The following is a 15626-nucleotide window of genomic DNA, read 5'->3' as shown; positions in this document are numbered from 1 at the left end:
GGTTTTGCAAAAAGGAGGAAGAGAGCTGAAAAAGGTTATGGGAACCTTGGACAGATTGGGAGAGAGGTTTTTATCAGAATGAGTGGCTTGAGGGAAGAAGAAGAAGAAGAAGAAGAAGAAGAAGAAGAAGAAGAAGAAGAAGAAGAAGAAGAAGAAGAAGAAGAAGAAGAAGAAGAAGAAGAAGAAGAAGAAGAAGAAGAAGAAGAGGAGGAGGAGGAGGAGGAGGAGGAGGAGGAGGAGGAGGAGGAGGAGGAGGAGGAGGAGGAGGAGTTTGGATTTATATCCCCCTTTCTCTCCTGCAGGAGACTCAAAGGGGCTTACAATCTCCTTGCCCTTCCCCCCTCACAACAAACACCCTGTGAGGTAGGTGGGGCTGAGAGAGCTCCGAGAAGCTGTGACTAGCCCAAGGTCACCCAGCTGGCGTGTGTGGGAGTGTACAGGCTAATCTGAATTCCCCGGGCCGTTTCAGAGGCAGCAGAGCTGGGAATCCAACCCGGTTCCTCCAGATTAGATACACAAGCTCTTAACCTCCTACGCCACTGCTGCTCAGGGACAGGATTTAGCTGAGGAGAGAAGGTGAGCTTGGACTGTGAAGGTGTAAGGAGAGGCTGGGTGGGATCTATCTAGCTATCTATCTGGCCCAAGATAGATAGCTAGCTTCATGTATAGGAGCGGGGAAACAAATCCAGTTCACCAGATAAGAGTCAGCTGCTCATGTGGAGGAGCGGGGAATCAAACCTGGTTCCCCAGGCCAGAGACCACCGGTCTTAACTACTGGCTGTTTGACAAAGGTAGCTTTGAGTCTTGAAAACTCGTACCCCAAAATCTTGTTGGTCTTTGAGGTGCCACAGGCCTCAAACCAGAGGTGGGATCCAGCAGGTTCTCACCAGTTCCCGAGAGTGGGTTACCAATTATTTGTGTGTGCCGAGGGGGGGGGGGTTACTAATTGGGTCTGCTTTTCCATTAGAAATCCCATTAGGTCCAAAAATAATAAAGTCCTGTTGTTTCCTATGTGGCTGGTTAGCGAAGGTAGAAAACGGGATAATTCTCCCTGTTGGGCTGTTGTAAAAATATGCTTTAGAAATATGGTGAAGTTCCTTGTTTAAGGAAAGTATCCTTCTTTTGATTTCTAGAAACAAAATTATTTGAAAGTATTAAGTATTTGACAGGCAGTCAAGTAGAGGAGAAGTAGTTGTTTCTGTTGGCAGTAGACGAAACGACTTGCTATAATGAGTTTAAATTATGGATAGAAAGATACCAGGATAGAAAGATACCAGGAAATCAGGAACTTTTTTTTTACAGTAAGAGTTTTTTACAGTAATAGAGAAATTATTAATGCCCTGCCTCCGGAATGCCCGGCCACGCCCCCATCGTGCCCTGCCCAGCCCCATTGGCGCTACGCCACTGTTTGAATCCCACCACCAAGGGAACCTGTTACTAAAATTTTTGGATCCCACCACTGCCTCAAACCCAGCTGTTCTACTGCAGACCAGCGCAGCTCCCGTCTGAAACGGCCCGTTGATGTGGCGTCCTTCGCACGCTCGCACCAGAACATCACAATTCTGTGTTGGTGGCTTAAGCTCTGTGAAACCATAATGCCCAGAACAGGAATAAAGCAAGCCTTACTCTTTCACTTCCACCCATCCTGGCCTCTGACGGAGGACGTCTAAGATGGTGTTTGGGAGGGCACACTTGAACCGGATGCACGAGCGGCCTTCTCTGTCGGAAAGAGAAACGTTCAGCGTGAAACTCTCTTCTACCGCTGTTCGATCCAGCCTCAGTGACTGAAGGAAACTCTTCATGCCCCCAGGCAGAAGAAGAGGCATAAGAGTTTGGATTTGGGCCTCCCTTTCTCTCCTGCAGGAGACTCAAAAGGGCTGACAATCTCCTTGCCCTTCCCCCCCCCCCCCCCCAACAAACACCCTGTGAAGTAGGTGGGGCTGAGAGAGCTCTGGCCCTTTCCGTACATGCAGAATAATGCACTTTCAATCCAATTTCACATAAGAACATAAGAACAAGCCAGCTGGATCAGACCAGAGTCCACCTAGTCCAGCTCTCTGCTACTCGCAGTGGCCCACCAGGTGCCTTTGGGAGCTCACCTGTAGGATGTGAAAGCAATGGCCTTCTGCGGCTGTTGCTCTCGATCACCTGGTCTGTTAAGGCATTTGCAATCTCAGATCAAGGAGGATCAAGATTGGTAGCCAGAGATCGACTTCTCCTCCATCAATCTGTTCAAGCCCCTTTGAAAGCTATCCAGATTAGCGGCCATCACCACCTCCTGTGGCAGCATATTCCAAACACCAATCACATGTTGCGTGAAGAAGTGTTTCCTTTTATTAGTCCTAATTCTTCCCCTCAGCATTTTCAATGGATGCCCCCTGGTTCTAGTATTGTGAGAAAGAGAGAAAAAATTTCTCTCTGTCGACATTTTCTACCCCATGCATAATTTTATAGACTTCAATCATATCCCCCCTCAGCCGTCTCCTCTCCAAACTAAAGAGTCCCAAACGCTGCAGCCTTTCCTCATAGGGAAGGTGCTCCAGTCCCTCAATCATCCTTGTTGCCCTTCTCCCTAACTGGAATGCATTTCTGCTCAGAATCAAGGGGCTCTAGCCTTTTGGTTCCACAGCTTCACAAGCAGGGAACCGCAGATGATTTGAGACAGAAGCGTGCACAGACAGCTGGACTGGGATTTGAAAAGGAGGGCCCTACTTATCCAACGCCCCCTTCCCTTGCTTAGCCTCGATGGCTCTGTCTCTCGTCTGTGCCTACAATCTGCCACGTTGCAGGCTCTAGATCCACCTTCTCTGTATCGACACCCGATTTAGGTTTTCTGCCCAGAACAACCCAACAGCCCATAAAAATACCTCCTTGCTCTCCCGTTTACACAGAAATAGGAAGGGATTTTCAAACCATGTGGCAGGGGTTAGGGAAAACTCACCGTTCTTTCAGCTTTTGGGAACCAAAAGATGCTTTGTAGTTTACGTTCTGCAACGAGAACATAAGAACATAAGAACATAAGAAAGAGCCTGCTGGATCAGCCCAGAGTCCATCTAGTCCAGCACTCTGCTACTCGCAGTGGTCCACTAGGTGCCCTTGGGAGCTCACGTGCAGGATGTGAAAGCAATGGCCTTCTGCTGCTGCTGCTGCTCCCGAGCACCTGGTCTGCTAAGGCATTTGCAATCTCAGATCAAGGAGGATCAAGACTGGTAGCCATAGATCGACTTCTCCTCCATAAATCTGTCCAAGCCCTTTTTAAAACTATCCAGGTTAGTGGCCATCACCACCTCCTGTGGCAGCAGGAGATAAGCAAAGAAGCAAATGAAATGGGCAAGTAAAATGTACGTTATGCTGAAAAAGCACCAAATCCTCTTTGATGGCTTAAAAATCCCAGGGGCCCAGTACAATACATTTCAAGGACTGAGGAATCAGGACCATTTCTGCTCAGCTCTGTGCAGAGCTGGTGGTCGTAAACATGGGGCCCGAAGACTTGATGTTAGTACCCAGGAAGGTGAACCATTTGTCCCAGCCTTGCTTCTGAGATCAGCCAGCCGGCACAGAAAGGCGACAAGATGATCTTGGGGTGTTCTTTTTTTCTTACTCTCTCTCGGCTAAGCGAAAGACGTGCGTCTCCCCTCCTTGGCTGCATTCAGCCAACCACGCTATGCTAGAAGACACACTGCTGGATGTATTGTCGAAGGCTTTCACAGCCGGACTCAATTGGTTGTTGTGGGCTTTCCGGGCTGTGTGGCCGTGGTCTGGAAGATCTTGTTCTTAATTGGACTGTCAGTGGATTCACTTTGCCCTTTGTCCTATTCAGAAGCTTATAGGAAATTAAAAGGTCAACTATTGGATAGAGAGTTCTCTACCCTAATCACCGCAGCCAAGAAAACGTGCTCCCCCCTGTATTTTTCTCTCCCATTTGAACGGGGTCACTTGGCACACTACCTGTATTGCTTAATAAACCCTGTTCAAAGGAGAGCCATAATGCTCGCCAGGTTTAATGTTATGCCTTCTGCCTTGTTACATGGCAGATTTAATAAGCAAGAAAAGGCTAAAAGATTGTGCCCATGGAACGATGGCTCAGTTGAATCTCTGGCCCACCAATTAAGCATAAGCATAAGCATAAGCATTTTATTGTCATTGTGCACGCACAACGAAATTTACAGCAGCATTCCTCGATGCACACAATTTCAGACTCATACAATTTCGGACTCATGCAATTTCAGACTCATACATCATCATCCTCCACCCATCCCTACATAGCCCCAAATACATCAATATGAAGCAGCGGAGTTTAGCATAGCCACAGCTCTAGAGTAGAAGCTGTCTCTAAGCCTCTTTGTCCTAGTTCTGAGGGCCCTGTATCGTCTGCCAGATGGTAGCAGTTTAAAAAGAGAGTGTGCTGGATGAGACGGGTCCCTTAGAATATTTTGGGCTTTATTTAGACTTCGGGCATTATAGATTTCTTCCAAGGAGGGGAGAGGGCAGCCGATAATCCTTTGTGCAGTATTGTGCAGTATTGATCACCCTTCACTTCACTGTCTCAGATTCAAGGAAATCAGATCCAAGTATGTGAATCTTACTCCTTTACACTTACCCCATCTCCCCGATTTAATTAGATTACACTACTTGGTGGACAACCCTGATCCTTCTCTCTGTATGATAGCGGCAGACTTTCTCCAGGAAATTACTAAATGCCAGTAGATTTCCTTCGACCTGTATTGTATATGCTTTTTAATCCGTTTTTTATTATTGTTGTACTGTTGTCTATGCCAATAAAGGCTTGCTTCTCGCTTCTCGCTTGTTCCTAGTGTTTCACCTGCATCTGTGGCTGGCATCTTCAGAGGTGTATCACAAAGGGAAGTCTGTTATACCCTGTGTCCACAGTGATACACCTCTGAAGATGCCAGCCACAGATGCAGGCAAAACGTTAGGAACAAGATCTTCCAAACCACGGCCACACAGCCCGGAAAGCCCACACAACACGCTGCTGGTTTTCTCTGCTTCTCCCTGATGGCCACAGAAAATCTGGGGCAGTAGACCACAGGAGTGGGAAGGCAAGTGTAGCCCCCATGCTCAGAATGGGTTGACCCAGAAAGGGATGGAGACTCAAAGCAGCAGAAGGCTGCAGAGCTCATGTAGTTTGGAGGAGACAAGGCTACCAGACTCGGACCTTGATTTGTATAAGCCTGTGGTGGTGAACCTTTGGCACTCCAGATGTTATGGACTACAATTCCCATCAGCCCCTGCCAGCACAGCCAATTGGCCATGCTGGCAGGGGCTGATGGGAATTGTAGTCCATAACATCTGGAGTGCCAAAGGTTCGCCACCACTGGACTATAAGCCCTTAACACCCTGTTAGGGGTTTTTTATGTTTGTAATGGGTGAGAGTTCTCCTGAAAACCTTCATCATGTTGAATCCATCAAGCCCTTGGAGTCTTCAGGAGCCAACCCACTTGCAAAGAAGAATTGGACTTGGCAGTATCAGTAGACTGTAACTAGAAGGACTTGAAAATGCAACCTGAACAGGACCTTGAAGTGTGATGTTAAATGTTGATGTTTGATGTTATATGTTAAGAAAGTAAACCATGTTGTTTTTAAAATTTGTTGTTGCAAACTCATTCCAAGTTCTGCCCCACAGAACCCACAGAAAGAGGTTACACAAGCACAACTGAGCGAGGATCAGAAGGGGCATCAACACCTTGCCATTTTGTTTACCAGCAAAGCTTTTTTAAAAATTGTAAACGATTGCATGCTTTTGGCACGCTGTCCCCTTTCCCCGAGTGCTTCAGAAATATCTCCATTGAGTTTTCACAAAATGGACCTTTAATTAGTTAATTAATTTATCGACTGGCTGAAAGTCAAACAGATAATTGTCTGGAAAAGTTCTGCAATGCATTGGCAGCCTGGCTGTTTATTATTATTATTATTATTATTATTATTATTATTATTATTATTATTATTATTATTATTATTATTATTATTATTATTATTATTATTATTATTATTATTAATAATATTAATATTATTATTATTATTATTTATTCAATTTCTATACCGCCCGATCCCCAAAGGGCTCCGGGCGGTGAACAACATAATATATAAACAATAAAAAGGAGCAAATCCAGTAAAATACAAACATAGGCTCCGTCAATAAAACATCTTAAAATACATAAAAACAGCGGCTAACAATTAGCAAATTAAACAAGAGGCGTCCAGGCTCAATTTAAAAACTCACCCCAAGAAGGGGGGGGACGGCCCCCCCCTCAATATGAGGAGCTCTGTTGTACCAGTGCCAAAGCAGGAGCAGTGGGGGGCACCATATCAGCGGCTGGACACTCCAAAGGCCCGGTGGAACAACACAGTCTTACAGGCCCTGCGGAACTCACCAAGGTCCCGCAGGGCCCGGACAGTTGGTGGGAGGGTGTTCCACCAGGCCGGGGCCAGCGCTGTGAAAGTCCTGGCCCGTGTGGGGCCAGCCGCATCATTGAGGGGCCGGGACCACCAGCAAATTGGCCTCTGCTGAACGCAGAGGCCGAAAGTAGGGACATATGGGGTGATGCGGTCCCGAAGGTATGAGGGTCCCAGACCGCTGTGAATGCCTTGAAGGTCATCAGAATCCACACCTTGAAGATGATTCGGAATTCAAAGGAGCCAATGCAGCCGACGCAACACAGGCTGGATATGCTCTCTAAAGGCGCCTCCTGTGAGCCGCCAAGAGCTGCATTTTGGACCAGCTTTAATTTCTGAATCAAACGCAAGGGAAGGCCCGCGTAGAGCGAGTTATAGTAGTCTAGCCTGGAGGTGACCGTTGCGTGGATCACAGTGGCCAGGTCTGTTTGGGAGAGGAAGGGGGCCAACCGCCGGGCCTGGCGAAGATGGAAAAATGCAGTCCAGGTTGTAAGGGCCACCTGGGTCTCCATTGAAAGAGACGAATCCAGGTGGACCCCCAGACTGCAAACGGAGGAGGCTGGCGCCAATGAGGCCCCCTCCCACACTGGCGGCTGGAAATCCCGAGCCTCTCCCTCACAGCCCAACCACAAGATCTCCGCCTTCGATGGATTCAGTTTCAGCCTGCTCTGCTGTAACCAACCAGCTACCGCCTCCAAACAGTGCTGGAGAGCCGCAGGGGCGGCAACCGCTCCCCCCTCCATCAACAGAATGAGCTGAGTGTCATCGGCATATTGATGACAGATCAGCCCAAAACTCCGCACGTCAGCTAAGCAAGTGGTCGTGCATATAGATGTTAAATAATAGCGGGGATAGTAGTGCCCCCTGGGGTACTCCGCAATAAAGCGGGCACTTCCGAGAGGCTTCATCCCCACACCACACTTGCTGGCTCCGGAGAAACGAGGCAATCCACTGAAGGACAGTGCCCCGTACCCCGGACACGGCCAGGTGGTGGGTCAAAAGGTCGTGATCGACCATATCAAATGCTGCGGTAAGATCTAACAAAACCAGCAGCGCCGATCCGCCTCAGTCAAGCTGCATACGGAGTGTATCTGTGATGGCGACAAGAACAGTCTCCGTCCCGTGCTCCAGCACGGAAGCCGGACTGAAGGGGTCGAAGGCCGATGGCCATCCAGGAAGCCCTGAAGCTGCTCCAACACCACTCTCTCAATTACCTTCCCCAGAAACGAAAGATTCAAACGGGCGGTAATTGGCCAGATCGCCAGGATCTAATGATGGTCTTTTCAAGAGTGGGCGGACCACTGCCTCCTTCAACCCATCCGAAAGACTCCTTGCTCAAGGGAGCCATTGATGATGTTCAACAGATGGGGTCGTAGCTCCGCCTGGCAAGCTTTAATGAGCCAGGAGGGGCACGGATCCAGAGGACAGGTAGTAGGTCTAATAGCAGCCAAGGCCCTGTCGACAGCGGCTTCGGAGAGCAGGGAGAACTGGGCCAAACTTGGGCCTGAAGATGGCAAGGGAGCCTCCAGTTCACTAATTGTAGATAATGTGGCGGGGGAGGTCCTGGCTAATGCGGCGTGATTTTATCCGCAAAAAAGCTCATGAATGCCTCACAGCTAATAACCAATCGACAATTTGTAGACCCTTCCGATAAGGAGGTCAAGGACCGAATTATACGGAACAATTGAGCCGGGTGGGAGCTAGCAGACGCAAGAGAGGAGGAGAAGAAAGCCCTCTTCGCCTCCTTCGTTGCCATCTCATAGGCTTTCATAAACGTCCTATAAGATGTTCGCGCAGCGCCGTCACGAGATCTCCTCCACACTCGCTCTAGTCGTCTAAGCACCCGTTTCATATGGCGCAGCTCCTCGGTATACCAGGGAGCCTGCCGAACACGGGGGCGAAGAGGACGCCGGGGGGCAACAGTCTCGATGGCATCGGAGAGCCGGGAGTTCCAGTCCTCCACCTGCTCATCGAGCGTGCCGGCGGGTTCAGGGTCCCGCAGAGCATGCAGGAAACCAATTGGATCCATAAGTCTCCGCAGGCGGGCATAAATCTGCCCCTCGCCTAGACGGGGTTGACACGGCAAGTCCATCCGATCCCAGATGCCACAGTTATGCAAATAAAACTTACGGAAAGGTTGAATTTCACACGGCAAAGAAACCTGGTATCCAGAATTCTCATGCAAGGGGAGGAAGGTAATTCACATTAGAGGCCCTCTACTTAGAAAACCCCCTTTTAACCCTTTCCCCGTGCCATTTCCACACCAGGCCTTGGCCCGGATGGCCTAGGCTAGTCTAACCTCGTCAGATTCCAGAAGCTAAGCAGGGTTGGGAGACCACCGAGGAAGTCCAGCGTCCTGTCATGGGGGCAGCCAGTGGCAAACCACCTCTGAATGTCTCTAGCCTGGAAAACCCTACAGGGTTGCCATAAATTGGCTGCAATTTGACGGTGCTTTCCACTATGACTATTTCCCCCCACCCTTGCTACTCTTGGTCTAGCAGGGGTCTGCAACCTGCAGCTCTCCAGATGTCCATGGACTACAATTCCCATCAGCCCTGCCACTTGGCCACGCTGGCAGGGGCTGATGGGAATTATAGCCCACGAACATCTGGAGAGCCGCAGGTTGCAGACCCCCGGGGGGAAAACGCACAAGTACCCCAATAGTTCCCAAATGGGATGCTGTGTGGTTTCCGGGCTGTAGGGCCATGTTCTAGCAGCATTCTCTCCTGATGTTTCGCCTGCATCTGTGGCTGGCCTCTTCAGAGGCTCTGAAGTTCCCAAATGTTCCCTTGGACTTAGTGTGGAGTGGAGAAGGGAGAAGGGACTCAGTGGAGACAAAGAAGGGCAAACATCAGGAAATTGGATCAGGCAGACTCTCAGTTGTGTTCCTACAGAGCAGTGTACAAATCATTCATATGGAAAATATCCCATTATGGAGTGACTGAAGAATTGTGCCCGGTCTTGGATTTGGCAGCCTGTTTCCTTCCTTCCTTCCTTCCTTCCTTCCTTCCTTCCTTCCTTCCTTCCTTCCTTCCTTCCTTCCTTCCTTCCTTCCTTCCTTCCTTCCTTCCTTCCTTCCTTCCTTCCTTCCTTCCTTCCATCCATCCATCCATCCATCCATCCATCCATCCATCCATCCATCCATTTATCACATTTATAAACCACCCACCCCCGAAGGGCTCTGTAGCGCAAGTGGCTAGTGCATTCAGAAACTGTTCCAGAAGATAATAAGTTCCTCTCTATTTTTCTGTTTTGGTCACACAGCATCATTTTTTTCCAAAAGAAAAGATGCATATAAGGAAGCGGCTGCAAAAAGCAGAAGCTACTAGCCCCATGGTTCTCAACCTGTGGGTCGGGACCCCTTTGGGGGTCGAACGGCCCTTTCACAGGGGTCGCCTAAGACTCTCTGCATCAGTGTTCTCCATCTGTAAAATGGATAAATGTTAGGGTTGGGGGTCACCACAACATGAGGAGCTGTATTAAAGGGTCGCGGCATTAGGAAGGTTGAGAACCACTACCCTCATCGGGAGCGGGGGTTCTGCAGACAAATGTCCCACCATCAGTAAAGCACACTGGAAACAGATGGCTCTTCAGACCCCAAAGGCCATCAAGTCCAACCCCCTGCCATGCAGGAACACACAACCAAAGCACTCCTGGCAGAGGGCCGTCAAGTTTCTCTTTAAAAAGCTCCAAAGGAGGAAACTCCACCACTCTCCAAGGGATGCATTCCATTGTCAAACGGCCCTGACGGTCAGGAATTTTCTTCCTGGTGTTTAGGTGGAATCTCTTTTCCTTCACCTTGAACCCCTGACTCCTGGTCCTCGTCTCTGGAGCTGCAGAAAACAAGCTTGCTCCCTCGCCAACATGACACCCCTTCAAATATCTAAGCATGGCTGTCATGTCACCTCTTAACCTTCTCTTCACCAAACTAAACCTACCCAGCTCCCTAAGTCTCTCCTCATAGGGCACGGATCTAGACACTATACTCCTATTGATACAGCCCAGAATCGTATTGGCTTTCTTGGCTGCCGCATCACACTGCTGACTCATACAGGCTGACTCATACAGGCAGAATGGTCAAATTGAGACCCCTGGAGATTTCTAAAACATTAGCCAACAGCACCAAGCACAAGAAATGTAGGGCAGACAGGCATTCTCTGCCCGCCCTCCCCCCGCTCCCCAGTAATTCAAACACTGCCTGCAAAGGTTGCACCAACACAACAGGGATGCCACCTACGCACATTTTCTCCCTCAATCTAGTCCTTTTCTTGTGTGAATTTCACTTTTTACGACAATCCAAATCATAATATTTTGCGGCTAGGAAAAGATGACATTTCCCCCACCACCAGATTGTACGTTTGGGGGGGACGGTGATCGCGACATGAAATGTGTTTGTTGCAGACCCCCGCTCAGTGTTAGTTTGCTCATATGCACTGGATTTCGAAACCTTGTCGTGTGTGAATATTTCAGTGGCTGACAAAACAATACAGAGGAATGTGTGACCCCCTAAAAGTGAAAAATACAGAAACCTATACTACACCAGACTGCAGGCTACCAAGGAAACCAGAACAGTGGACAATAAAGTCATTAGTGCCTTTTTAGTGACACTTCTTTACCCATAAAAGTGACAAGTGCATAAGGAATTTAATTTTTAAAAAAGTTAATCCCCCTGTTTCATTTGATGGCGTTTTATGCCATTATAGGGTGAGTTTCGGATGGGTGGAGGGCTTTTGGCTGATCTAGAATTTAAAAAAATGTAAATCTCCCTGTTTCATTTTGATGGTGTTTAATGTCATTTTAACGTGAGTTTTTTTGGGGGGGGGGGGGGCTTTTAGCAAACCTGGAATTTTAAAAAAGTTAAAAAAAACCCCGTTCCATTTTGATGGTGTTTTATGGCATTATAGGGTGAGTTTCGGACGGGTGGAGGGCTTTTGGCTGATTTAGAATAAAAAAAATGTTAATCCCCCTGTTTCATTTTGATGGTGTTTTATGCCATTTTAAGGTGAGGTTTTTTTTTGGGGGGGGGGGCTTTTAGCAAACCTGGAATTTTAAAAAAAGTTAAAAAAAACCCGTTCCATTTTGATGGCGTTTTATGGCATTATAGGGTGAGTTTCGGACGGGTGGAGGGCTTTTGGCTGATTTAGAATAAAAAAAATGTTAATCCCCCTGTTTCATTTTGATGGTGTTTTATGCCATTTTAAGGTGAGTTTTTTTTTGGGGGGGGGCTTTTAGCAAACCTGGAATTTTAAAAAAAGTTAAAAAAAACCCGTTCCATTTTGATGGTGTTTTATGGCATTATAGGGTGAGTTTCGGACGGGTGGAGGGCTTTTGGCTGATTTAGAATAAAAAAAATGTTAATCCCCCTGTTTCATTTTGATGGTGTTTTATGCCATTTTAAGGTGAGTTTTTTTTTGGGGGGGGGGGCTTTTAGCAAACCTGGAATTTTAAAAAAAGTTAAAAAAAACCCGTTCCATTTTGATGGTGTTTTATGGCATTATAGGGTGAGTTTCGGACGGGTGGAGGGCTTTTGGCTGATTTAGAATAAAAAAAATGTTAATCCCCCTGTTTCATTTTGATGGTGTTTTATGCCATTTTAAGGTGAGTTTTTTTTTTGGGGCTTTTAGCAAACCTGGAATTTTAAAAAAGTTAAAAAAAACCCCGTTCCATTTTGATGGTGTTTTATGGCATTATAGGGTGAGTTTCGGACGGGTGGAGGGCTTTTGGCTGATTTAGAATAAAAAAAATGTTAATCCCCCTGTTTCATTTTGATGGTGTTTTATGCCATTTTAAGGTGAGTTTTTTTTTGGGGGGGGGGCTTTTAGCAAACCTGGAATTTTAAAAAAAGTTAACCCCCCCCCCCGTTCCATTTTGATGGTGTTTTATACCATTATAGGGTGAGGGGTTTTTTTTGGGGGGGGGGATTTTGGCTGATCTGGAATTGTTTAAAAAAGAAAACCAATTCAATCAATTGAGGGGGGGTCTCCTCTGTGCAAAGGCAGATCAGAAATGAAGGCAGCCATTAAAATAAATGCAACCCCCCCACCCACCCCCGACGGGCTTTGCTCTCCCAACCTCCCTTTTGAGACGGGGGTCCGTCTAGCACCCCTCCCACAATTTCCACCCCCGCCCCCACCGGCAGAGGGGGGGGTCTGGCGCGCCCCCGCCCCGCCCCCACCTTGCTCTTGGCCATGGCGCCGCCTCCGCCGCCACCCGGCGCGTCCCGTCTCCATGGCAACCGGAGGTGGCTGGGCAGGCGGTGGGCGGAGCCTTCCTCCTGGCTGAAAGGGGGCGGGGTTTTGAATGGTGGGCGGGGCTGAAGGCTTCAAACGTGCAGGGGAGAGCGTGGAGTCTTGAAGGCGCATGCGCCCCAGAAGCGTGTGCGTCTCTAAGGTGATAACGAATCTAGCCGGGGGTTGAGTTGCGAGCTTCAGCCTTCAGGGGGTCAAGGGATGGCAAGAGGTCCCCCGAGCATGCACAGAGAGCTTGCTTGCTCTGGCGTGCTGGCGCACCTGCAGCTGTATGTTTCATAAGGAATAAGGAGGTCGGAAGAAGGTCGGTCTCCAGTGAGGATTCTGCCAGTCTTTTCCCCATTGAGTTTCCAACTGCAGGTGGGGTGGAAACTCCTGGAGATTTGGGAAGGGGGCCTGGGAAGGACAGGAACCTCAGTGGGGCACGATGCCGGCCAGGCCGTCCCCCAGAGCACGCATTTTTTCCCAAGGGAAGTGATTTCTGTAGCCTGGAAATGAGCTATAATTCTGGGAGAACTCCAGGCCCCACCTGGAGGTTGGCAGCCCTAACACCTTATGCCATTTATTACATTTTTGCAGTGGCGTATCTGCCTAGGGACAAGGGGTACCCCTTGTCCCCGGGAGCCATTCTTCTGGTCACTTGGGGGGCGTAAAATCAGCCCCCCCCCCCCAGTGACCAGGAAGTCCTGCTGTCTTGTCATTTTCGCGGGTCTCGACCCCATCCGAGGCACGCAAAAATGACGAGACAGCAGGACTTCCTGCTGCCTCCAAGCGCCCTGGACCCTGCCCTGGGGGTGGGGCTTGGGGAGCAGGAAGTCCCCCCTTCCTGCTCCCCAAGCCCCACCTCCCCGGCCTCTGCTTATAAAAGAAGGTCTCCGAGGCTGGGACTGCAGAATAGACTGCAGGCTGCCAGCTGGGAGTCTGCGGGGAGGTGGGCACCCTAGACCTTGCCCATGTCCATAGTGACATGGGTGGGGTCAAGGGCAGTGGGGGGTGGAGCCTGGGGGTAGTAGTAGTAGTAGAAGTATGGATTTATATCCCCCTTTCTCTCCTGCAGGAGACTCAAAGGGGCTGACAATCTCCTTGCCCTTTCCCCCTCACAACAAACACCCTGCGAGGTGGGTGGGGCTGAGAGAGCTCCAAGAAGCTGTGACTAGCCCAAGGTCACCCAGCTGGCATGTGTGGGAGTGCCCAGGCTAATCTGAATTCCCCAGACAAGCCTCCACAGCTCAGGCAGCAGAGCGGGGAATCAAACCCGGTTCCTCCAGATTAGATACACGAGCTCTTAACCTCCTAGGCCAATGGAGAGTATAGCTTAAGGTTGCTAACACCACGTGGGGCCTCAAGATCTCCCATAATTAAACAACCAGATCTCCAGACCACAATGGTCAGTTTCCCCAGAGAAAATGGCTAGTTTGGCGATTGGGCTGTGTGGTTTCGTACCCCACTGAGGCTCCTGTCCTCCTGAGGCTCCACCTCCAAATCCACTGAGGCTCCTGTCCTCCACTGAGGCTCCACCTCCAAAACCCCAGGAGTTCCCCAGCCCTGATCTGGCAACTAGTAGTGCTGAACCCCTGGGCACAAGCTGCGTCTTTGCAACTGATTATTCAGCCATTCTCCAGTCAGAAAAACGGGTCTGCTTGGGTGAGTTACTTCCTGGCCTGCTGAAAATGGATTCTGGCAATAATTTGCAAAAGCCAAAAGGAGAAGGGTAGAGTAACTCCTGTTTCCAAAACCCTGCCAGTCTTGAAGGTGCCGGAAGACCCTTTCTGGGCTCGGCTGTTATGGATTCTCCCGGCGGCTCTTCTGCAACTGCTAATAATTTGGTACTTTTCGGGGCAAAAGCAGACAGAATATTTACAGAGAAGAACTTCCAGGCAGTTTCTGGACTCTGGTTTTTCAGCACGCCAGCTGGGTGACCTTGGGCTAGTCACAGCTTCTTGGAGCTTTCTCAGCCCCACCTACTTCACAGGGTGTTTGTTGTGAGGGGGGAGGGGCAAGGAGATTGTCAGCCCCTTTGAGTCTCCTGCAGGAGAGAAAGGGGGGATATAAATCCAAACTCTTCTTCTTCTTCTTCTTCTTCTTCTTCTTCTTCTTCTTCTTCTTCTTCTCCTCCTCCCTCTTGCTCAGCTGCCAACTTCCAGGTGAGGTCTGGGAATCCGCAGGGATTACAACTGATCCCTGAACAACAGAGCTCGGTTCTGCTGGATAAATGGGCTGCTTTGGAGGGCAGAATCTACGGAATGATACGATCTTGGGGACCCTCCCCAGCTTTCATCCCCAGATCTCCAGGAATTTTCCAGCCCGGAGGTGGCAACCATGCATTCTGGCCACCTGCTGCCACGTCTCATGCATCCAATCCCAGTTCTCACTCCCGGCTGCTGCCCTGTTCTGCATCTGAACAGAATGTTGACTTCTGGAACACCTTCTGGGATGGAAATGTCAGAGTGGGCGGACTTCAGAAAACTTGCTTGGGCTGTGTGTGTTGCCATGCAATTTAGGATTGGTTTGGTGTGCCATGAGAAAATCCTTCATGCGACCTGTTAGATCAGGGATCTTCAAACTATGGCCCTCCATATGTTCATGGACTACAATTCCCATCAGCCCCTGCCAGCAGGGCCAAGTGGCAGGGCTGATGGGAATTGTAGTTCTTGAACATCTGGAGGGCCATAGTTTGAAGATCCCTGTGTTAGATCAGTGGTGGCGAACCTTTGGCACTCCAGATGTTCTGGACGACAATTCCCATCAGCCCCTGCCAGCATGGCCAATTGGCTGATGGGAATTGTAGTCCATAACATCTGGAGTGCCGAAGGTTCGCCACCACGGTGTTAGATCTTCTGCTCCTGGCTGTTTACGGTTTACTCTGTAAGTTTGGCCTTATGTGGGGGAAAAAACCCACAGCCTTCTCAAGAAGCTATGAGGAGGAGGAGGAGAATTTATGTCTCCCCCCCTTCTCTCCTGTAA

General features: G+C 49.3%; 1 protein-coding gene across 1 annotated transcript in view; it reads right to left on the bottom strand.

Annotated features, from left to right (window-relative positions):
- Positions 1-12639, bottom strand: part of TTLL9 (tubulin tyrosine ligase like 9) — a 47965-nt gene extending 35326 nt beyond the window's left edge. The window contains exons 1-3 of the mRNA XM_048497951.1: positions 12590-12639; positions 2942-2988; positions 1627-1719 (exon numbers count right to left, since the gene is read on the bottom strand). Of these exons, the coding sequence (XP_048353908.1) occupies positions 1627-1719; positions 2942-2988; positions 12590-12604 (155 nt within the window). The 5' untranslated portion in view covers positions 12605-12639. The remainder of the gene's footprint in view (positions 1-1626; positions 1720-2941; positions 2989-12589) is intronic.
- Positions 12640-15626: the final 2987 nt, after the last annotated feature.

This window comes from Sphaerodactylus townsendi, linkage group LG05 (genome assembly GCF_021028975.2).
Source record: "Sphaerodactylus townsendi isolate TG3544 linkage group LG05, MPM_Stown_v2.3, whole genome shotgun sequence".
Classification (NCBI taxonomy): domain Eukaryota; kingdom Metazoa; phylum Chordata; class Lepidosauria; order Squamata; family Sphaerodactylidae; genus Sphaerodactylus; species Sphaerodactylus townsendi.
The sequence above is the reverse complement of the archived record's forward strand: the minus strand, read 5'-3'. Positions and strand labels throughout refer to the sequence as shown.